Source organism: Primulina tabacum, chromosome 9 (genome assembly GCF_025594145.1).
Source record: "Primulina tabacum isolate GXHZ01 chromosome 9, ASM2559414v2, whole genome shotgun sequence".
Classification (NCBI taxonomy): domain Eukaryota; kingdom Viridiplantae; phylum Streptophyta; class Magnoliopsida; order Lamiales; family Gesneriaceae; genus Primulina; species Primulina tabacum.
This window is the reverse complement of record NC_134558.1, coordinates 29,150,063-29,174,690: the sequence shown is the minus strand read 5'-3', so window position 1 is coordinate 29,174,690 and position 24,628 is coordinate 29,150,063. Positions and strand designations below refer to the sequence as shown.

General features: G+C 39.1%; 1 protein-coding gene across 1 annotated transcript; it reads left to right on the top strand.

Annotated features, from left to right (window-relative positions):
* Positions 1-1,218: 1,218 nt before the first annotated feature.
* LOC142504365 (uncharacterized) lies at positions 1,219-2,570 on the top strand. Its single transcript, XM_075617241.1, has 2 exons — positions 1,219-1,617; positions 1,677-2,570. The coding sequence occupies exons 1-2, from the start codon at positions 1,219-1,221 to the stop codon at positions 2,568-2,570; spliced, it is 1,293 nt and encodes a 430-aa protein (XP_075473356.1).
* The last annotated feature ends 22,058 nt before the right edge of the window (positions 2,571-24,628 follow it).

Below are 24,628 nucleotides of genomic sequence, written 5' to 3'. Positions count from 1 at the left end.
GTGGGGAACTTGACCCTGGAGCAGTTGGGCCAATTTATCACTCGGACAGTGGATGAGGCTATGAAGAGGAACCAAGAATCTATGTTCGTTGAAGAGCATGCCACTCGCCAGGAGCAAGAGCAAAATGTTGAAGGCCAATAGAGTAGAATTGAAGAGACACAGCCCCTCCCAAGCGAAGGGAATGCGGAGATTGGAGAGATGTGGAAGGAGATACGGATGTTGAGACAGCAGGTGGGAAGCAAAACGCCGGCCCCCAAGAGAGGAAGTCTTTTTTCGCTTGCCATTCTGGAGGAAGGACTTCCCCCGAGTTTCCGACCACCAAATGTTGGAGAATACGATGGTCATACCGACCCAGAAGAGCATTTGGGGAGATTTGATAACGTAGCTCTGTTACATCAGCATACAGATGGAGTGAAATGCAGGGTATTTTTGGGCACGTTGGTGAGGTCAGCCCAGCAGTGGTTTAACACCTTGCATCTTAACTCCATACGTTCTTTTGAGGACTTCTCAGCTGCCTTCTTGCACCGATTCGCTAGCAGCAAGAGGCACCAGAAAAATTATTTGAGCCTGTTCGTGATGAAGCAACAAGAGTCTGAGACTTTGCGAGAATTTGTCCAGCATTTTAACAATGCAGCGCTAGAGATACCAGCGGCTACCTCGAACATCATGATAAGTGCTTTCACCCAAGGCCTGAGAGGAGGGGAGTTTTTTAAATTACTGGTCAAGAAACCTCCGTCGAGCTATGATGACTTGCTGGCTCCGGTGGAGAAGTATGTAAATCTAGAAGATGTCCAACGGTATAGAAGGACGGAGCAGCGGCCCGGGGGAAGTAGGATGGAGGGAGGAGAGAGAGGAGGTAGGAAGAGAGGTTCAGGGGAGAAGGAGGAGGACAAAAATATAAGTAGAGGACAATTCTCATCACATATCCCTATGAACAGGAATCGCGATAAGGTAATGGAGGTGAGGGAGCCAGAGGGGAGGTGGGAGAAGTCGCAGAGAGCGGAGGGCGGTGTTAGGATGCCTCCGATGGACAGACGAGAGGGATCCTCATTCGGGGACCGACCGAAACCTCGCCCGTCTCCTAGGCGAGGTCGAGGTCCTCCTTGGATCAACCAGAGGGTCGGAGAGCCGAGAAGAGAAGGGCGGGGTCAGGATGTTCCTCGGGAACCTGTCGAGCCGAGGAGGAGAGCAGACGAAGATAACCACCCCACGAGATGAATGATTCACATGATCTTGGGGGGTGCTACTGATGGAGACTCTGGGCGAGCTTGGAAAGCACATGGGAGGAGGATGGAGAATTTTGAGATATCAAGGGGTGCAGACTTACCCCAAGATCCTGTCATCAGCTTCGGGTCGGAAAACCTTCGAGGCATCGTGGCTCCTCATAACGATGCCTTGGTGGTGACGGCCACCATTGCCAACTACAATGTGGCAAGGATCTTCATTGATAATGGGAGCTCTGTAAATATATTGTTTAAGAGCACGTTGGGTCAGATAAAGGTGGAAAGATTCGAGTTTAATCCAGTCTCCACTCCTCTGTATGGGTTCGCGGGACATGCCATTATGCCGCTGGGTCAGATTACTCTTCCCCTATCTTTGGGACGTGACCCTCGACGGGTAACAAAGATGATAACATTTACCGTGGTGAATACCCCCTCATCATATAATGGAATCAGGTCTTCAGAGCTGTAGCTTCCACGTATCATCAGAAGTTGAAATTTCCTGTGGGGAAGGAGGTGGGAGTCTTGTATGGAGACGAGAAAGTTGCGCGACGATGTTATGAAAGAATAGTTAAAGAAGAGGGGAAGAGGGCGCGTGTGGAGGTCAATATGATTAGAAGGGGGCGAAGCGGTTTGCCCATGGTAATGAGGGAGGTTCAGGAGGTGATGGATGAAAATCTGGAGATTGTGACATTGGGGCCCGATAAGAAGACGTTCAGAATAGCCCTTGATCTTGACCCAAAGGTCAGGGAAGAACTCATTACTTGTTTACAAGCTAATCTCAGCGGGTTCGCTTGGTCAGTCCAAGAGCTCACACGGATGAGCCCAGATGTAGCAGAACACCGATTGAACATCTTACCGAATTCTCGTCCCGTGAAACAGAAAAAAAGACACTTCGGGCCCGAGAAAGATAGAGTTATAAAGAATGAGGTGGGAGAGTTGCTCAATGCTGGGCACATTCGAGAGGTACAATTTCCTACTTGGCTCTCAAATGTTGTCCTTGTTCCGAAGAGTTCAGGGAAATGGAGGATGTGTGTGGACTTCAGAGACCTCAATAAGGCGTGCCCTAAAGATTGTTATCCTCTGCCCCGGATAGATCAATTGGTGGACTCTACAGCGGGACATCAATATTTGTGTATGATGGATGTTTATCAGGGATATCACCAAATCCCCTTAGCTGTGGAGGACCAAGATAAAGTGAGCTTCATCACCTCTGAAGGAAATTTCTGCTACGTGGTCATGCCCTTCGGACTCAAAAATTCTGGAGCCACGTATCAAAGACTGATGGATAGGGTATTTTCTGAGCAGATGGTAAGGAATGTCGAAGTGTATGTGGACGCATCATGGTAAAATCAAAAGATTCAGCCCAGCTCATACCTGATTTGGTGGAAACCTTTGCCACCCTCAGATCCTACGGGCTGAAGTTGAATCCTCAGAAGTGTATATTCGGGGTGAGGAGTGGAAAGTTTTTGGATTATATGTTGACAGAGAGAGGGATTGAGGCCAACCCCGAGAAATTTTAAGCTATCCAAGATATGGTCTCTCCCCGGGGACCCAAAGATGTTCAGCAGTTGACAGGGAAGATTGCTGCGCTGGCACGTTTTATCTCGAGGTCCGACCACAGAAGCTTACCATTCTTCCGGACATTGCGCAAGGCGAAAAAATTTGAATGGGGTCCAGATTGCGAGAAAGCTTTCACAGAATTGAAGGAGTACCTTGCTGAGCTTCCTGTCCTGGCCAAACCGGCAGCAGGTGAGCCGTTGTGGGTATATTTATCTGCCACTAAAGGGGCTGTGAGTTTGGTCCTTGTCAAGCCAGAGGGTTCATTTCAGCAGCAAGTTTATTATGTTTCGCATGCACTCAAAGGGGCAGAGATCAGATACTCAGTGTTGAAAAAATTGGCTTTGGCTTTGGTGATGACAGCGAGGCGCTGAGGCCCTACTTCCTATCTCAACCAATTGTGATGCTCACCAACAGTCCATTGGACAGAATCTTCACTCATGCAGATATGTCTGACCGTTTGATTAAATGGAATACTGAGCTAGGAGAGTATGACATCCAGTATGAGCCGAGAACAGCTATTAAAGCACAAGCATTAGCCGATTTTCTGGCTGAGACCGTGTATCATGAAAATGAATACCCTTGGAAAGTGTATGTTGATGATTCATCTTCTAAGGATGAAAGTGGGGTGGCGTAGTATTGCTTTCGCCAGCTGGGGAGGAGTTGAAGTTAGCGGTTAGGTTGGATTTTCGAGCATCCAACAATGAGGCAGAATATGAGACTGTGTTGGCAGGACTTCAAGCAGCCAGAAATGTGGAAGCTACCCGAGTACATGTTTTTTCCGATTCACAGTTGGTAGCACAGCAGATGAAGGGATTGTATGATGTGAAAGATGAAAAGCTTATTGAGTATTCACAAGAGGTGAACCGAGTTAGAGAAAAATTCACCGAGATCACATTTGAATAGATTCCTAGAAAAGAAAATGAGAAGGCAGACACTCTAGCCAAAATGGCTGGGACAATGGGAAGTTGGAAGACTAGAGATGTGGTCTTTCAAGACAAACTCACACCTCACACAAGTTCACCTGCAGTTGATTAAGAAGAAGAGGGTTGGAGAACCGTTATAACTGATTACTTGGAGGGAAAACTTCCTGTTGAACTTAGGGAAGCTCGTAAATTGAGAATAAAATGTTCGCGTTATATGGTGATCGGGGAGGTATTGTATCGAAAATCCTTCGCCGGACCACTTCTTTGATGCTTGATTTATCAGGAGGCTGATTATGTGCTCCGACAAATTCATGAAGGGTGTTGTGGAAATCACCTGGGGGCGTACGCTTTGGCAAAGAAGGTATCACTCGCCGGTTATTGTTGGCCCTCAGTGCTGCATGATGCTCAAGAATTGGTGATGTCTTGTGATAGCTGCCAACGTCACGCCCGGTTGCATCACCAGCTGGCATCACTGATGAGGGCTATCGTTGCTTCTTGTCCTTTTGACCAGTGGGGAATGGATATCGTAGGGCTTTTTCCTATAGCTCCTGCGCAGAAAAAGTTTATATTGGTAGCAGTTGATTATTTTTCGAAATGGATTGAAGCAGAGCCGTTGGCTAGAATCGCTGATAATGACGTACTGAAGTTCATGTGGAAGAATATAGTGTGCAGGTATGGGGTGCCCGAGAAACTGATATCCGATAACGGAAGACAGTTCCAAGGAGCTAAGATCCAAGCCTGGTGTAAAGAGATGAAGATTCAACAAGTCTTTACCTCTGTAGCTTACCCGCAGAGTAATGGGCAGGTAGAGGTGACTAATCGGACGCTGGTGCAGGGTCTAAAGGTTCGAGTGGGCAAAGCTAAGGGCAATTGGGTGGATAAACTCTCAAGTATCTTATGGGCGTACCGAACCACTCCGAGAGAAAGAACTAGAGAAACTCCTTTCAGTCTGGTCTATGGTAATGAGGTGGTGCTCCAAGCTGAGATTGGTTTGGAATCTGCAAGGGTGATGTGTTATGATGAAGATAATGATATGAGACGCGCCATAGACCTTGATCTGTTGGAAGAAAAGAGGGAAGCCGCGAGCATTCGCATGGAAGCCTATAAAAACCACATGGCGCAATCTTATAATCGGAGGGTCATTCAGAGAAGCTTCTTGGTAGGCGACTTGGTCCTGAGGAAGGTGCAAGAAGAGCATAGAGGGAAGTTAGACCCAAAGTGTAAAGGTCCCTTCAAAGTGATTGAAAAGCTTAACTCTGGAGCTTACTACTTGGAAAATGTGCAAGGCAAGGCTTTGAAGAGACCTTGGAACACTTACCACCTTAGGAAATACTATTCCTGATTCTATCGTTGATGTATTTTATTTTCTGAATTTTCCTATGTAATCCGTTGGAATTCAATAAAATCAAGTTCTTCTTTTCAAGTTCATGAATGTTGTTGTATTGTGATGGTGATAAGAATTAAATTTTCCTACTAAGGCATCGACTAGTAGAGGAGCAGAGTGGAGGAGAAAAATTTTATTTTCCTACTTAGGCTACGCCTAGTAGAGGAGCAGAGTTGGCGTGGGGAGAAATTTTATTTTTCCTACTTAGGTATCGCCTAGTAGACGAGCAGAGGCGAAGAAAGAAAAAAAAATTATTTTCCTACTTAGGCTGCGCCTAGTAGAGGATCAGAGTTAGTGCGGGGAGAAATTTTCTTTTTCCTACTTAGGTATCGCCTAGCAGAGGAGCAGAGGCGAAGAAGAGAAAAAAATTATTTTCCTACTTAGGCTGCGCCTAGAAGAGGAGCAGAGTTGGGGCGGGGAGAAATTTTATTTTTCCTACTTAGGTATCGCCTAGTAGAGGAGTAGACACGAAGAAGAGAAAAAAATGTTATTTTCCTACTAAGGCATCGCCTAGTAGAGGAGTAGAGGCGAAGAAGAGAAAAAAATTATTTTCCTACTTAAGCTGCGCCTAATAGAGGAGAAAAGTTGGGGCGAAGAGAAAAAATTTTATTTTCCTACTTAGGTTGTGCCTAGTAGAGGAACAGAGGTGAAGGAGAGAAAAAATTTTATTTTCCTACTAAGGCATCGCCTAGTAGAGGAGCAGAGGCGAAGAAGAGAAAAAATTTTATTTTCCTACTTAGGCTGTGCCAAGTAGAGGAGCAGAGTTGAGAAGAAGAGAAAAAGTTTTATTTCCTGCTAAAGCGTGGCCTAGCAGAGGAGTGAGAGGACAAGAATGATGCATTTTTATTTTCCTTCTAAGGTATCACCTAGCAGAAGAGTTAGAGGGTGGGGGTGTTGAATTTTTATTTTCTTGCTAAGGCATCGCCTAGCAGAGGAGTTAGAGAGTGGGGGTGTTGAATTTTTAATTTCTTGCTAATGCGTGGCCTAGCAGAGGAGTTAGAGGACAAGGATGATGAATTTTTATTTTCCTGCTAAGGTATCACCTAGCAGAGGAGTTAGAGGGTGGGGGTGTTGAATTTTTATTTTCCTGGTAGGGCATCGCCTAGCAGAAGAGTTACAGAGCTAGGGCGTTGAATTTTTATTCATATCAAGGCATCGCCTAGCAGAGGAGTTCGCACTCTGCCGATTTTATTCACCCTAGTGGTTTAAAAGCATCAGAGATAAATTCAGAAGAAGCAGTGAATGCAAACGCAAAATACTCAATATGGCAGAAAACGAGTTCGTACATAAACCAAAAGTGCGCAAAAAGAGAGATATAAATGTCATAAAATCCATAGTCGCGTAATAATATGAAAATTAAAGCAGTGCAAAAAATAACAGAATATGGCCCGAAGGCATACAATGTCTGCGTAAATGAAAAATAACATAAGTAAAGGAGCTCGGTCTAAGAATTGGGGGGGGGGGGGGGGGGGGGGAGACTTGCTATGAAACCCTCAATGTCGATGAAGTTGATAGGCTCTTAATAGTTTGTATTTTTGTTATCATATCTCTCATCGTTACCACTTTTAACGTGCTTAATTGACACATTTTTGTGTGCTTTATTGTAGGATGAAGTTTTCTGTTCATGCGATAAATTTGGGCTAAAAAATGTGATTTTATATCACAATTAAAGTTGCCGATATGATCTTAGTGGAAAACTTAAACAGAAAAATTCAGAAATCGTTTTTGGATAAGGCGTGGCCACGCCTCGTGACTACTCCTCAGCTGCCTAAGGAGAATCAAGGAATTTTCATATCAAGAAATAATTACAAGATAGAGTTTTTTCCATAAAAAACTCTATATTTTTTGGATATTTTCTAGTATCTTTCTATTTTTAGTGATTAGGTTTTATTTTAGGTTAATTGATCTTTAATTGGTTTTTTATGTTTTGGGCTCTTAGCTTAATTTTTTAGACCCAAAATACCTACCTCACGTACAGAGAATGGGGCACAGCCTTAAGAATGAGATTTTTTTCCAATAACAAGGGATCTCACGTGAAGAATACACAAGATATTCTCTCCGACCAATCTCCCACAACTCACGCACAAGAGAAGAAAAATAGCGCAAGAATTTCTCAACCTCTTCTCCACGTCTTTAGGCTAAGTTTTATTTTTTGATTCAAGGGATATTTTACTATTTCGATTTATCACTGTGAGGCTTTTTGCACTTTAATTTAATATTCGTGTTTTGTTCAAGTATTCGTTGATTTATGATTTGTTTATATGAAAGTTATATCTTGGTTAATCTGACAATTTAATTTGATATATAATTTTCTACTGCTATCCATGAATTCAGTGATCCGTAATTGTCATGAACGATTGGTACATGAGTAGCGATAGATTAGGTGTGTTGTGCTATCATAGCATATTTAATCTAAATAAATCAACGAAACTCGATCTATCAATTGCAGCTATCTCGATTGTTAGATTTAGGATTAACTGCTTTCACAAAACGAAAATGTTATTTTTAATTAATATGGAACGCTATCGTGCCCAGTTAATTATTAAGATGTGATATATTTGCTAGCCTACGGTAAAAATTTTCGATGCATTTGATAGGAGAGTTTGTTGAATATATATCCTAGACACTAATGAGCGAAATGAGCGAATCTTGTGAGAAGTTGTTAAATCCCATGCATTTTAATTTCTACACATTCTGATTGAAGTGATCGTTCATGATGTTATTTTGTGAGATGCTAAGAAATTAAAATGTCTTGTTGCATGAAAAATGTTTTGGATAAGTAGAGGAAGCGGAAGGAGGACGAAAAATTGAGACAATAAGTTGATCTATTTGATGCTTGAGGACAAGCATCGTTTAGGTGTGAGAGATTTTGATAGGCTCTTAATAGTTTGTATTTTTGTTATCATATCTCTCATCGTTACCACTTTTAACGTGCTTAATTGACACATTTTTGTGTGCTTTATTGTAGGATGAAGTTTTCTGTTCATGCGATAAATTTGGGCTAAAAAATGTGATTTTATATCACAATTAAAGTTGCCGATATGATCTTAGTGGAAAACTTAAACAGAAAAATTCAGAAATCGTTTTTGGATAAGGCGTGGCCACGCCTCGTGACTACTCCTCAGCTGCCTAAGGAGAATCAAGGAATTTTCATATCAAGAAATAATTACAAGATAGAGTTTTTTCCATAAAAAACTCTATATTTTTTGGATATTTTCTAGTATCTTTCTATTTTTAGTGATTAGGTTTTATTTTAGGTTAATTGATCTTTAATTGGTTTTTTATGTTTTGGGCTCTTAGCTTAATTTTTTAGACCCAAAATACCTACCTCACGTACAGAGAATGGGGCACAGCCTTAAGAATGAGATTTTTTTCCAATAACAAGGGATCTCACGTGAAGAATACACAAGATATTCTCTCCGACCAATCTCCCACAACTCACGCACAAGAGAAGAAAAATAGCGCAAGAATTTCTCAACCTCTTCTCCACGTCTTTAGGCTAAGTTTTATTTTTTGATTCAAGGGATATTTTACTATTTCGATTTATCACTGTGAGGCTTTTTGCACTTTAATTTAATATTCGTGTTTTGTTCAAGTATTCGTTGATTTATGATTTGTTTATATGAAAGTTATATCTTGGTTAATCTGACAATTTAATTTGATATATAATTTTCTACTGCTATCCATGAATTCAGTGATCCGTAATTGTCATGAACGATTGGTACATGAGTAGCGATAGATTAGGTGTGTTGTGCTATCATAGCATATTTAATCTAAATAAATCAACGAAACTCGATCTATCAATTGCAGCTATCTCGATTGTTAGATTTAGGATTAACTGCTTTCACAAAACGAAAATGTTATTTTTAATTAATATGGAACGCTATCGTGCCCAGTTAATTATTAAGATGTGATATATTTGCTAGCCTACGGTAAAAATTTTCGATGCATTTGATAGGAGAGTTTGTTGAATATATATCCTAGACACTAATGAGCGAAATGAGCGAATCTTGTGAGAAGTTGTTAAATCCCATGCATTTTAATTTCTACACATTCTGATTGAAGTGATCGTTCATGATGTTATTTTGTGAGATGCTAAGAAATTAAAATGTCTTGTTGCATGAAAAATGTTTTGGATAAGTAGAGGAAGCGGAAGGAGGACGAAAAATTGAGATAATAAGTTGATCTATTTGATGCTTGAGGACAAGCATCATTTAGGTGTGAGAGATTTTGATAGGCTCTTAATAGTTTGTATTTTTGTTATCATATCTCTCATCGTTACCACTTTTAACGTGCTTAATTGACACATTTTTGTGTGCTTTATTGTAGGATGAAGTTTTCTGTTCATGCGATAAATTTGGGCTAAAAAATGTGATTTTATATCACAATTAAAGTTGCCGATATGATCTTAGTGGAAAACTTAAACAGAAAAATTCAGAAGTCGTTTTTGGATAAGGCGTGGCCACGCCTCGTGACTACTCCTCAGCTGCCTAAGGAGAATCAAGGAATTTTCATATCAAGAAATAAATACAAGATAGAGTTTTTTCCATAAAAAACTCTATATTTTTTGGATATTTTCTAGTATCTTTTTATTTTTAGTGATTAGGTTTTATTTTAGGTTAATTGATCTTTAATTGGTTTTTTATGTTTTGGGCTTTTAGCTTAATTTTTTAGACCCAAAATACCTACCTCACGTACAGAGAATGGGGCGCAGCCTTAAGAATGAGATTTTTTTCCAATCACAAGGGATCTCACGTGAAGAATACACAAGATATTCTCTCCAACCAATCTCCCACAACTCACGCACAAGAGAAGAAAAATAGCGCAAGAATTTCTCAACCTCTTCTCCACGTCTTGAGGCTAAGTTTTATTTTTTGATTCAAGGGATATTTTTACTATTTCGATTTATCACTGTGAGGCTTTTTGCACTTTAATTTAATATTCGTGTTTTGTTCAAGTATTCGTTGATTTATGATTTATTTATATGAAAGTTATATCTCGGTTAATCTGACAATTTAATTTGATATATAATTTTCTACTGCTATCCATGAATTCAGTGATCCGTAATTGTCATGAACGATTGGTACATGAGTAGCGATAGATAAAGTGCAAAAAGCCTTTAAAGTGCAAAAAGCCTCACAGTGATAAATCGAAATATGACAGTCTTCCTAGCTTCCAGAGAAAATGGCGAAGCACTCGAGCTACTCGCATCTGCCATTCTTTAGTTTTGAATATTTTTCACCAATATAACTGAAACTAACCGTGTTATGTCTATTTATAGCAGAATATCAAGGAAGCTGAAGAGTCGTCAACATTTCAGCAGACCGATAATCTTTCTAATCTTTGAATTTATTCGCTTTAATTATCTTATGCACTAATTAAGGGGGAATAATGGTTTTAAGAGGTTAACTGAGAAGATAAATGTTAGTAAATTCTTAAACTGAAAGGACACAGTCTTTCAACTGATCTTTCAGTTGGGAATTTTACTAATCTTCTCATATAAGTTAACTGATTAAAACGAATTATATTCCAAATCAAGTGACGTGACTGTCTACTATCTAATGATGAATCCTATTTTGAAAACGTGGAAGCATTTGAACCATTTAAATTGTATACACGCTTATAGCACACGTACACACATTTTTACTCAAATTTTTAATGGACTGACACGTGTCCCGAATTTAAACAGTCACGAACAACTGTACTAAGCCCGCTTTAATTCAGTTTTTCTTCTTACGCGTACAATCAGTTTCTAAGAGAATACTAATTCCAGAGCTCTCATTTACAAATTGCAGATCATTTTATCTATCAAAATGGCGAATCAAATTCCCGCTTACATGCTGAATGCAATGGCTATCAACTTTGGATCAATTCTATCTTTTGGCGACACTAATGTCAAGAACGTTTTTCAAAAACTCGAAACTGCTGGGTTAAGGACATTCTTGGGACAATCATCACAAGAGATCTATCCCAAAGAACTTCAGGAAATCTACTCTAACGGTACGATCAATTCTGATGGAAACATCGCTTTTACTATCAATGGTTAGCTGCTGACCATTTCCGAGGATTCCTTTGGAGAAATCTTTTCTTTACCATCTGATGGACTAGCACACTTATCTGATGTTAAGGCATCTGACATTGAAAAGATGCAAACCTCACTTTCTGCTGAAGGACGGAAAATCTATGTTTCCGACCCAAAGAAGGAACTGAAGCACGAAGTTCAGTTACTTGCTGATATAGTCGCCAAAGGGATTTTGGCGAAAGATGGATCTTTTGCTGCACTTACTTTGGAAAAATTTCAAGATATTTCTATCATTATGGCTGAACATAAATTCAACTGGAAGCATCTTATATTCAATACTTTAAAGAATATGTTTCTATCATCCAAACAGTCCAAAGGTTTTGCAGTGCAACTGAGCTATCTGCTGAAAGTGAAGGGGTTAGTGGCAGATAATACAGAAAAATCATCAAAATTCAAAGTCTTTAATGCGAAGAATACTATGCCACCCAAGACAAAATTGGACATCTCTCATGATCAGTTTGTAAAGATAAAACAAGAGATTGAGATTCAACAGGCGGCTCCTAAATCAATAAAAAAGGCCAAGACATTGGCTCAACTGAAGTCCGCAAAAAGAAAATTAATTGTGGAAGAATCCGATCCAGAGAAAACTCCTTCCCCAAATATCACCAAGAAACCGAGAACCCAGATGATTAAACCAACAACTACAGAGGAATCTATTCCTACTGACAAGCCAATATCTTCAGATGCTCAGCAGCCAATTGAAGCAGTCCCTCTGAAGATCATCCCACCAGAAAAATCAATTAGTGCAAAGAAAGAAACAGTTAGGATAAAAGCCCCTCTGATTAATATTACTCGTCCCACCTTAATCGTCCCACTCCTCTGGCACCTGCCCGACCCAAGGGCATTAGTATTATAGAACGGGTAGATACTACACGAACTGGTCTAGAAATTCCACACATCTTCAGTTCTGACAAAGGCAAGGGAAAATTGATTGAAGAACCAAGGCCATCCAATCCCATTCAAACCCACATTGACCTTGTTTGGGACGAGGTTAATGATTTTGCAGCATCAAAACTTCAACTCTATGATGCTTGGACAGCCTATCGTACACAGATTTTTGCCAAGCAACTAAGAAAGCAATCTCAACTGAACAAATTCATCAAGCTGGAAGCTTCTGTCCTCAAGATAGTCAAAGCTGCCACCATTGCCCAAGCTATGGAGAGAAAAACATATTTGTTTGATCAGATGAGAGTAAAGAAGTTAACACAAATTATTGACAAACTGAAGGCTAACTACGTTCCAACAAATCCTACTATCTATGCTGATCATGCGGTGATCACTCAGCTAGACACCGATCTGATAGGATTGCTATCTCAGATAAAGTTTTGGGAAATGGATCAAGAGTTAGTCCTTCATAAAGGAGATTCAGACGATGATGAAAAGGAAATAGTTGAAGAACCTCCCTCAAAGCAGAAAGAGTCATCCTCAGAACAGGCTATTATTCCAACTGAAGAGCCAGTTCAGGATGTGTCTCAATCACCAACTGGTGAACATCAAATGTACACTGAAGCAGAATTATCTTTCGCAAACATTGATGAAATTATTTAGATAGTGGTGCAAGAATCCCAATTGAGTGAACCCATTTCTGATAATGTTGATCATCCCGTTGATCAAATCAATCCAGAGGTACCTATCTCTTCAGAAGCACCAGTTCAGCTAGATCCTTCTGCTAAACAGACTATTCCAACTGATGTGCAAATTGATCCCCAAGATCATCCTCTAGAGACACCAATTTTGACTTCATCAGACTCTATTATTCCTCCAGGCAGCTCATCTGCTGATCAACATCCACTTTCTCCGCCTCAAGTTCCAGAAGACATTGCTGTAACAATCACTTCAGTTCAGAATGTTGCTGAAACAGTAGCAACTAACCAAGAGTTGGTTATATTTGATCAAACCACAAAGGGAGCGGAATTCCCTCATCAGTCACCTCATCCTCAATCCACAGAAATGGATCTTGTTCTTGAAGAGATCCAAAATATGCAGCACAATATGCAGCAGATAATCACTGACATCAAGAAGATTCAATCTACACAATTATCTCACACTGTCAAATTGGATTCTTCAATTGAATATGACTCTGCAAAACAGAAAGCAATTCAAGCAAACATGGATTCTCTCACCAAAACTGTAGATGAGATGAAGAAAGGTCTAGCTCAAAGCCTATTTACAACTCAGGATATAGTTAGTCAACGAGTTCAACGATTAGAAACTTCTGTTTCTAATAAAATGGAATTGCTGCAGACCTGTTTGCAAACTGTTGTCTCAAGTATCTCAGCAGATGTCAAAATTCTTTCAACTGATGTTCGAAAATTATCTGAGAAGATGGAGTTGTTTGACAAAAAGGGGGAAGAAATCAAAGGAATGCTAGAACAACAGAAGAAATTCTCGTTTCAGTAGCAGTCTTCACTGTACTCATCAAGTTACTAATTCAGTTGATCAGTTTCTTATTTTATCTACAAAGAGTCCAATCAATCGTAAAATTCAGTTGATCAATCTCTTATCTACAAAGGGTTCAGTTACTTAATTTTGTCAAATACCATAAAGGGGGAAATTGTTGGAAATTAAACTCTGGAGTTTGACAAACTGATCAACCAACTGAAAATACGAACCAACTGAACTCAGCAACTGGACTTAATAACTGAAATCGACTGTCTGATCGATTGGAAACTGATCAGTTAATACATCCAGCCGAATGCCTTAAAGTTAAGTATCTCTCAGCTGAAGATGTCTCGGGAAAGAACCTTCAACCGACAAAGAGACATAACAGATTACAACTGAATATGAAACGCCGCACCACAACCAAGACTACCTAGAACAACGCATTCCGGCTAAAGCAATTAAGACGCCGCAAACAAAGTCCAAAGAATAATGAAGTGGAAATCAATGGATACATAGATTCAAATTTATCTCAAGTTACCATTGGAAAAGAAGCATATAAATATGACAGAAGAGCAGCTGAAAACAACAACAAAGTGAATACTATTCAAAAAGTTTGCTGTCACTCTGTCAAAATCTCAGCTCACCTCTTACTTGATTTATTCGTAGCAATTAAGGCTACAATTTGAGCTTACAAGCAAGTTGTGATAATCATTGAAATTCGATAGTGCTAAGATCAGTTAAGCACTGAGAACATTCTATTATACTAAGAGTTTCAGTTTTTGGCAGTGTTAAGTCCAAGCTGAAGTTGGTCAGTACAATTCTTGTATTTGATCAAAATCTTTTAGTGAATATCCTATCCTTGTGATAGAAGGGGTGACGTAGGAGTAATTGAAATCTCCGAACATCCAGAAACAACCCTTGCGCATTTTATTTTTGTATTCTATCTTTCAGTCAGTTACCTTCCGCAACTGATTCAGTTTAACTGATTGATATTGATCAACAAGATTCCGAGAATCAGTTTGTCACCAAACTGAATTCAAAATTTGAAAAGATCAATTTTTATTGTGAGTGTTTATTCAATCCCCCCTTCTAAACACTTTTGATACGTTAACCGATCCTAACAAGTGGTATCAGAGCAGGTGTTCTTGAAAGAACATTGAAACTGATTTTGATGTTTAAAATTCGAAAATTTCAGATTTTTTACACATATATATGCAAAATTGAATTTTCGCGCAGCTTGCAGCGACCGTAGGAAAAATGGCATATCTCCTTGTTCGAGTGTCCAAATGACAAACCGTTTTTTGCGTTGCAAACTAGACTCATAGAGGTTTACAACGGTATAAAATTTGCAGCCTAATTATGCTCGAGAAAATACAGTTTATTCGTTGAAGGCAGAGCATATGTGCTGCAGCAGAAAATGAGCCATGGAGAAAATTGGTTAGTTATCCTTCTTCTTTTATAATTTTCAAAATTTCAAAAATATAGGGGAGAACTCATTGTAATTTTAATAGAGTTATTATTTTAAAATATTGAGGGGGAGAAAATTTTGTTTAAAATGTTTTGAAAATATGACTTTTTGATTCACACAAAAAGGGGGAGAAATATGTTAGTCGAATTTATTGTTTATCCAAGTTTTGTGATCATCAAAAAAGGGGAGATTGTTGGAACTTTTCAAGTTCACAATCTTGATTTTGATGTTAACAAAACTTATTATTGTGTTTCTAACATATTTACTCAAGTGTGAAGTTGCAAACACAAGAAGCAAGCTGAAACTGAATTTTGCACAAATTGAATTTCTGGCGAGCTTCGGTATTTTGATGATATCTCTCAACTGGATTATCCAAATGACAATCCGCCAACTGGACTAATTAGAAAACTCAATTTGGAACAAGTCGTATGTCACGTCAGTTGGCAAAATCGGATGTTATCATGGTCTAACTGATCGCTCAATTACCGAACTGATCACACGAAAACAACAATCAGTTGAGTTTGAGCAGCTGCGGTATTTTGGTCATATCTCTCAGCTCGATTATCGAAATAAAGCGATTCAGTATGTGTTGGAAAGATAAGACGATGATCTACAAATCATCTTCAGAAGTCAAAGTCTGAATCAAAGCTTAAGATGCTGATAAATGACGATGAAGTTACTGGTTCTGCACAAACTGAAATCAGCTAGGCTGATTTCAGCACACCAGCTGAAACTGAACCAACTGCTGATCAGCTGACCAACCAACTGAACTGAACCAGCTGCTGACCAACTGAAACTGAACCAGACCAGCTGAAGACCAGTTGAACCAGACCAGCTGAACTGAACCAGCTGAAACTGAACCAGACCAGCTGAAGACCAGTTGAACCAGTCCAACTGAACCAGTTGAACTGAACCGGACCAACTGAACCAGTTGAACTGATTGACCAGTTGACCAGTCGAGAAAATGTCCAGCAAGACGAATTTGACCGTTGCAATTCCAGAAACAGTACAGAAACTTTCCAACGGTCATATTCTTGTGTCTAACGTATATATCAGTGTTGGAGCTTATAAATACAATATATTGAAGATCAAACAACAGCTTTTGAAGTGGATTCAAAGCATGGGCAGTTAGCATGAAGATATCAGCTAGTTGAGAGCACAAGCCCTTGTGTGAGGATACATTTGAGATATACACTGTAAATGATAAATTCCTCACACACAATCACTCACACATATACAAGAGAGTTGAACTTCAAAGATTAGTTGAGTGAGTCTTGCACAAAGATAATAAACTTGTGTATGTAGTCTTTGCATATGAGACATTAAACAATATGCTGATTGTGAGGTGCTGCCTACAATCTTGAGTGCTAGGAGTTCTAGTTGGGTGCTGCCCTTCCGGAATGGGTTTGTACAAGTAGTTGTATAAATCAAAGTCTTCTAGTTGATCCTTCCCAAGGGGTGACGTAGGAGTGTTTGAAATCTCCGAACATCCATAAACAAATTCGTGTCTATTTGTTTATTGCATTTATTTATCATTTTTACTGTTTTTAAAGATGCATTGTTGAAGCATTTTATGTGTTCTTCAAATACCAAAATATTGCATACCAAGTGTTTGATAAAATGCTTCAACCGAAAATCTTTTTACTCATTCAACTTGCATATATCTTAAATGGTTTACAAAATATTTAATCGGTTTCTACGAAGGATTATTTCGAGTGTCTTCCGCTTGGTTTGAAAACCAAACTCGATTTAATTCATCGGTGTTCAATATTTCAAGAACCGAGCTATTGTAGCTCAACGATGCTCCCCCCCAATCGATCCCAACAAAGAGCCTGCGGCGTGTTAGGGCGAGCGTGGAGTAGCGTGGGAGGAGCTAGCGCTCGGGCAAGCATGGGGCAAGCCTGCAGCGCTAGGCGAGCCCTCGGCGGCTGGGCGAGGCAGGTGCTAGCGAGAGGGCGGGAGACGAGGACGTGCGCTAGGGCTGCACGAGGATGAGGCTAGGGCTGTCAGCACGAGGGTGCGGCGTGTATGGTGGGGCGAGTGTGTGGAGTGCTGGGCGTGCGCGGCGAGGGGCGTGCGGAGCGCGGGTTGTGTAGGCAGCTCGGCGCAAGGGTTGCTGTGGGTGTAGGGTGAGCTAGGGTGTGCAGCGGTTATGCAAGGAAGAGTTAGTGGCCATAGCAGGGAGAAATTTTTTTTTTGTGTGGGAGAAGTGAGAATGAAATAAGGAGGTAACCTGTATTTATAGGAGAACGCGAACCAAATCTTTCCTTTCTTTGTTTTCAAACGAAAAAAAGAAAATGCATGCCATCATCCTTGCGAATGATTATTTTCGCAGTGGTAAACATCGTTCGTTAATGACAAACCAAGTAAATTTCTCTAACACGGTATGCCTTCGTCGCTGATAAATCGAGGACAACCCAATTAATCGAACTTTGAACCTACGATTCAGTTCGACTTGGGAGGGGGAGACTAGTGATACCCTATGGATGGTCCCACTACTCCTGGCCCATCCCTGGCCCAAATGGAAGACAAGCTCATCAAGGGCCCATGTATTCTCCTATAAATATCATATTTGAGTGCTCAGTTAATATATTCACTATATTGATTTCAGCAGCACCCTTAGCTGCTATTCACTCATATCCTTAGTCACCGCCTTGAGCGTCGGATGGGCTATGCCAGGACATCCTCCTGCCCCCTTCTAACGATCTTATTCGTGATTTCAGGCTCGGGACAATTTTGAAACCTGCGTCTGTACTAGTGACACTTGCTGGAATCGGGCCCTAAATTTCCCGTGAGTATCACTTGGGTTGTGGAAATTACCTTTGCAACCCCATATTTATTGATAAGTACTTTCATTTGAAGCTTAAAACTAGGAGATCTTCTTGTTCCCTCTGCAACCCAAGATTTATTGTTAAGTATTTTCGTTCAAGGCTTAAAACCGGGAGATCTTTTTAAATCATTGGTGAAGAAGTCGTCCACCAGTTTCGAAGGTTTACTAGAGAAAGAACAAAAGTATATCAATGTGGAAGAATCACAAAAAGCTCAGATGGAGGAGCCCAAGCGAGTCCCAGAAGAACAACGAGAGGCTGAAGCGGACAATTTGGTGCTTCGGATGACCCGAACCAATCCAACAGAATGACTCAAACAGTTTGCCACATATATCCACTTGAAAGTTAACAAGTTCAGGGCCCTTGAAATTTGTGAATAGAAGAACCTCATTCAGAGCCAGAAGGAAGTTATAAAGGACCTCAGGACCCCCTTCTAATAGTTACTGTGATTTTCTAAAGATTGTGGTCATACTATAAAAGTGTGTAGGCACATAGCTCTAGATAATGAACGGGTTATTCAACAAAAATGGGGAATTTTTTTAAAAAAATCAGTTAAATTATAGCGACGATTTTTGTTAAATCCGTCGCTAATTTAAAATTAGCGACGATTTTTATGTGGCTTAATATTGCTACAATTTTAATTTAACCAATTTTTTTAAAAAAAATTAGAACAACGACAACGGTTTTTGAAACTCAAAAACCGTTGTCGTTAACCAAATAACACACTAAAAACGACAACGTTTTTAAAAAACCATTTTCGTAGTTCTAAAAAAACCAGCTGAAAGAAAACGATTTACACAAACCGTTGTCTTTGACCCTTGACAGAAACACATATAGACAACGGTTTTTAAAAATCGTTGTTGTAGCCTGAAAAAACACATACATAGACAGCGGTTTTTAAAAATCTTTGTTTTAGCCTAAAAAAATGCTCATAGACAACGGTTGTTAAAACCGTTTTTGTAGCAAAAAAAACTTTCTTAGACAACGGTTTTTAAAAACCGTTGTTGTAGCCCAAAAAAACACGCTCATAGACAACACCGTTGTTGTAGACACATTAAAGACAACGGTTTTTAAAAAATTGTTGTCTATAAGCGGGTTTTTTTAGGCCACGACAACGGTCGTTGTTAAAAGTAAAAACACAACGATTTTAATAAACCGTTGTCTTTGGTGCGTTGAATGTGTATTTTCTTGTAGTGTGGACATACAATCAGCAAACCAGAATGAAAACTAAAAATAAATATTTAGTCTAATGATGAAACATGCAATGCTGTTTCATTTGAGGACAACAACATTAATAACATATATTTCACTGATTACCATCTTCATCGCAATCTTTTTGTGCATTATCAAGTTTTTGTTTGATACCTCGAACAGATGACCCGAACCGAGTCGATCCAAACCATTGAATACCCTAGCTCGTTATAAAGATAGGCTCGGCCTATGTTTGATGCAATTTAGTTAGAATAAACACCTTGTATGGAGCCCGAATTGATCTCTCTCGAGAAAAGGCTTTGCAAGAAGGGAGGCCTGAAGAGCCAATCCATGTCAAGTCCCTCCGAGCTGAGATCATACAAATATCGCGATAAACACAGATAAAGTTTCATAAATGAAAAACACATTGATCAATCTTTTTTGATAAGAATAGATCTCAAATATATCAGGATATATTCAAACCTCGTAATCTACTGAAGATAAGATTATATGAGTCCAAATATCATCACAAATCTCGTATTTAAAGGACTTATCTTACAAGGGTTATTTTCCTATAAGATATCTAGCTCCTCTTGATTCTATAAATATCAGGTTTTTCATAGTTTTATTCATTCATTCATCGCTATCACTCAGCACTACTCTCTTGCACGCTTAAGTTTTGTCCCCGTACTGACTTAATTATCGGAGAGGCTACGTCGGAAACATCTCATGCACCATCTAACTTCTGTTCATTTGTGGAAATCTGCACCGAAGCTTTGCTCGGCCCATATCAAACCAGTAAAGAGTATTTGGCTTGCCAGATTGAACCCAATGTGAAATTTTTGGTTACATCAATTGGGACAGTATGTGTGAAATTGAAGAGAAAAGATGGTTAGAGGAAGAAAAAAGAGGTGGAGGTAGTGGAAAAGGCTGCGGGTAAAACCAGAAGAACGAGAATTGGGATCTCTAGAGAGAAGGTGGGGAACAAAATCGAGAACTCCCACCACCTCCTCTGGGTTTAATGTCGTAGACCTCACTTAGCTAATCACGGCTACAGTGGAGCATTGTTGGCTTGAAGGCATGAAAATAATCCACCTCCACTGCCTTCTTCGAATCAGAATGCATTTAATAAAGAGATGAGAAGACTGTGTGAGGAGATGGAACATTTGCAGGAGACTTGGGGGGTTTTCTGCAGAAGTTATGGCATCTGAGCTTCCCCATCACTTCAAATTTCCCAATATATAAGAATATGATGAAAAAATGAGATCCAAAAGAGCACCTCTCTCGAGTCTTTGTCACCACCCTAGTAGGGGCAGCATAGCAGTGGTTTAACTTGATTCAGACAGAAAGCATCCAATCATTCCAAAACTGTAGCATAATCTTACTACACATATTCGCAAGCATCGGGAAGCAACTAATAACCACGTTAAGCCTTTTTGGCATGAGACAACAAGAGCAAGAAATTTTTATGATTATATTAAAAGGTTCAATATTTGGGTTGTGGAAGTTACCTCTGCAACCCCAGATTTATTGACAAATACTTTCATTTGAAGCTTAAAACTAGGACACCTTTTTGTTCCCTCTACAACCCAAGATTTATTGGTAAGTATTTTCGTTCAAGGCTTAAAACCGGGAGATATTTTTAAATCATTGGTGAAGAAGTCGTCCACCAGTTTCGAAGGTTTACTAGAGAAAGAACAAAAGTATATCCATGTGGAAGAATCACAAAAAGCTCAGATGGAGGAGCCCAAGCGAGTCCCAGAAGAACAGCGAGAGGCTCAAGGGGACAATTTGGTGCTTCGGATGACCCGAGCCAATCCAACAAAATAACTCAAACAGTTTGCCACATATATCCAATTGAAAGTTAACAAGCTCAGGGCCCTTGAAATTTGTGAATAGAAGAACCTCATCCAAAGCCAGAAGGAAGTTATAAAGGACCTCGGGGACCCCCTTCTAATAGGTACTGTGATTTTCTAAAGATTATGGTCATAATATAAAAGGGTGTAGGCACATAGCTCCAGATAATGAACGGTTTATTCAACAAAATGGGGAATGAAAGCCATCTTGGAGCAATCAAAATAAAACCATAGGCCTCCTAAGATATGCAGGGAGTTTCCGACCCACACAACAATGAATTAGTCATCCAAACCATGATAGTTAATTAAGAGATAGCTCGGATATTTGTGGATCTTGGAGTTTGGTCAATATGCTATTCAAATAGTCTATGGATCAAATGGACTTGAGCGAGCACAAGATGGAGCCTGTTGTCAGGGCCTTGTTTGGATTAACATGACACACTCTTAATCCCATTGGAATGATCAATTTACCTCTCTTTCTTGGGGTATGAGACAATAGGAAGACCCAAATTTTTAGTCTTATCATAATGGAGGCTCTCTCCGTTACAATGTAATTTTGGGAAGACCTGTCATGACCACCTTCATGGCAGTAGCTTTAGCCATGTACCAGAAGATTAATTTCCCTGTTGCAAGATCATTAGGATAAGTTAAGTGTGACCATAAAATAGCTTAGAAGTGTTGTGTCGAATCATTCCGGGTAGAACAGAAGGTGGCTAAAATCGAGAAAGAGAGTCAGCTTAAAAAACAAGAACACAGACATTTGAATCTAATCGATGAAGCAACCCAAGTCATTATGGAAGAAGATCACGAGAAAGCTATCATATCTTCCCCATGTGGCATGGTAAAAATTGCCTAAAATCTAACTTCACCAATCTGGGTTGGCTACTCAAATTCCTAAGAAAGAATAAGGATAAGGATGTTTTCGCTTGATCGACCTCTGATCTCACAAGGGTCAAGATGGAGGTCATGTAGCACAGGTTGAATGTATTGAATGATTGTCGACCTTTTGTTCAGGTAAAAAAAAAGAACTTTGAGCCGGAAAAAGATGCTGTAATATGGGAGAATGTGAAATAATTATTGAAAGGATGGCACATTCAAGAAGTGCAATTCTCGAGCTGGTTATTCAATGTAGTTCTCATGCCCAAGTCTTCAGGAAGTGGAAGATGTGCATATATTTGTTAGACCTTAAGTTGGCTTATCTAAGGCATTGTTACCTACTTCCCCTGAATCGAACAGTTTGTTAATTCTACCGCCAGACATGAGTTCTTGTGTTTTCTTGATGCATACCAAGGGTACCACCAAATCCCATTGGACGAGCACTACAGGGAAAAAGTGAGCTTCATCACATCAGATGGGAATTTCTATTATGTTGTCACGCCTTTTTGGCCTCAAAAATGTTGGGGCTACTTACCAGAGGCTCATGGACAAGGTGTTCAAGAATCAGATCGGCGGAAAAGTTGAAGTATCTGTATATTACATATTTGTTAAAGTTATGGCATCAATTGAGCTTATCAATGATCTAGAGGAAACCTTTTGTAAAATTACAAATAGATGTTAAATCCGAGTAAATGAACTTTTGTGGTACATAATGGCAAGTTGTTGGGACATATTATTACTCAATGAGGAATTGAAGCTAATCCAAAGAAATTTCATGCTTTAGCTACATTGGGATCTCCCAAAATATCCATAAAGTACATAAGTTGATTGGGAGGATTGCAACCCTATCCAGATTCATATCTTGATTAGTCGACTGGAGTCTCCCATTCTTTAAGATTCTCCAAAAAGCTTCGAGCTTTAAGTGGAATGTAGAAAGTGAGTAAGTTTTTCAAGAGTAGAAATCTTATCTAGGAGGGTTACCCGTCCTCAACAACCTACCAAGGTGAAGAGTTATTTGTTTACTTGCCAGTAATAGCTCAAGCCACAAGCTCGGTATTGGTCAGAAGAGAGGGTATGGTTCATCAACCTGTCTATTTTGTTAGTCACGCCGTGAAAGGCCCCGAGCTGAACTACACTACTCAAGAAAACCTAGCTCTGGCCTTGGTCATTACAGCTTGGAAATTGAAGTCATGCTTCATGTCACATCCCATTATCGTGCTCACCAACAATACTTTAGGTAGACTTGTATCCTATCCGGATGCCTCCGAGAGACTGATTAAATTGGTAACCAAGCTTAGTGAATACGACATCAAGTTTGAGCGCAAGACTGCCATAAAACCAAAAACTATGTCTGACTTCTTAGCGGAAATAGTTCAAATAGGAGAGGAAGAATAGTGGAATATTTTCGTGGATGGCTCTTCTTGTCATATTGGGAGTGGGGTCAGTGTCTTCATGATCTCACCCTAGGGAAGAAGATATAAATATGGCCATAAAGTTAGATTTCCGAGCATCTAATAATGTATCAGAGTATGAGGCGCTGGGGGACAAAAATCGCTCAAAAAATTGGTGTTACTTGGGTTATTCGTTACTTGGATTCCCAGCCGGTGATTCAGCAGAACAATGGAAGGTCTAAGGCGAAAATCGACAAGATGGTTACATATGTATAAGTCCTCAATATAGCTCGAGAAGCCTTTGCTGAGCTCATCATAAAACTTATCTTCCAAACCAAAAATGGAAAATCGGATCAATTAGCCGAAAAGGATAGCTCTCTGGCCATCCCCTCAGCTCGGATGTTACCGGGCATGAACTTGTTTCTCATATTGAGTATGTAAAAGAATTCATAGTAGAAATAAATTAACAAGATTTGAGGTATGTTCTTTACTAGTATTTACAATATGGAGTTCTGCCAAGTGATCAGAAAAAGGACGGGAAATCAAGAGAAGAGCTTTGCACTTGCAATTATTCATTATATCATCGGTAATTTAACTGTTAAGTTTAATAGTAGGTACTATTTTTGTGATATTTATTAAAAACTAGGGACAAAAAATATTTAGAAAATATTATAAAATAAAAATATATTTTATTGCATTATTATTCTTGTATGCACATTCCTAAAAAATTGTATAGATATAAAATATCTTTAAAAAATATTTAGATTTGAATATGCAATTTTTTTAAAAAATAAAAAATTTCAAATTATTTTTTTAGAAAATTATATTTTTTATTCTATAATTTGTACATAATTTATTTTCTAGGCTGGTTGTCGTTCAAATTACGGTATTAATCCAATAATTTGTATTTTTCAATTTTTTTCTCTTGAATGATGATAACCTGACATGGCATCGAAATATGATGACGTTACATCAATTTCAAAAATTGATGATATGTAACCTAAAATTATTTACTTGGCATTGGCTATTAATAACCTCCGGGAGAAAACGAAATTTAAAAAAAATACAAATTACATACTAAATCGTGAATTGACCAAAAATATGATAGAACACATAAAATGTGTAAATTAAGGATAAAAATATAGCTTCCCTAATTTATTCACGTATGCCTCGTAATATTTAGAATCGGAGTTTATTATTAGTTAACCAACCACCACATATCTCTCTTCCTCCATTCACAAAAATTCATGAAAAAAAACCATAACAAGTTTATAAATAGAGCAAAAGATGGTAGATGATGAAATTTTTATATTGAATAGATAATTAAATAGCCCTTGTACTGAGCTTTGGACCATATCATTTTTATTTAAATGAGATGTATATATAAAGTGGGTTTCAAATGACTTTTGGCTTTCCAAAATGTCAAAATAACTTTATTTTTATGAAAGGTAAAATAACATTTGT

Bases quoted from the DNA above. Each gene is read 5' to 3' on its own strand.
- LOC142504365 (XM_075617241.1), top strand. From the start codon at position 1,219: ATGATTCACATGATCTTGGGGGGTGCTACTGATGGAGACTCTGGGCGA. The intron at 1,618-1,676 runs GTAACAAAGATG...TAATGGAATCAG, and splicing joins TGGGACGTGACCCTCGACGG to GTCTTCAGAGCTGTAGCTTC.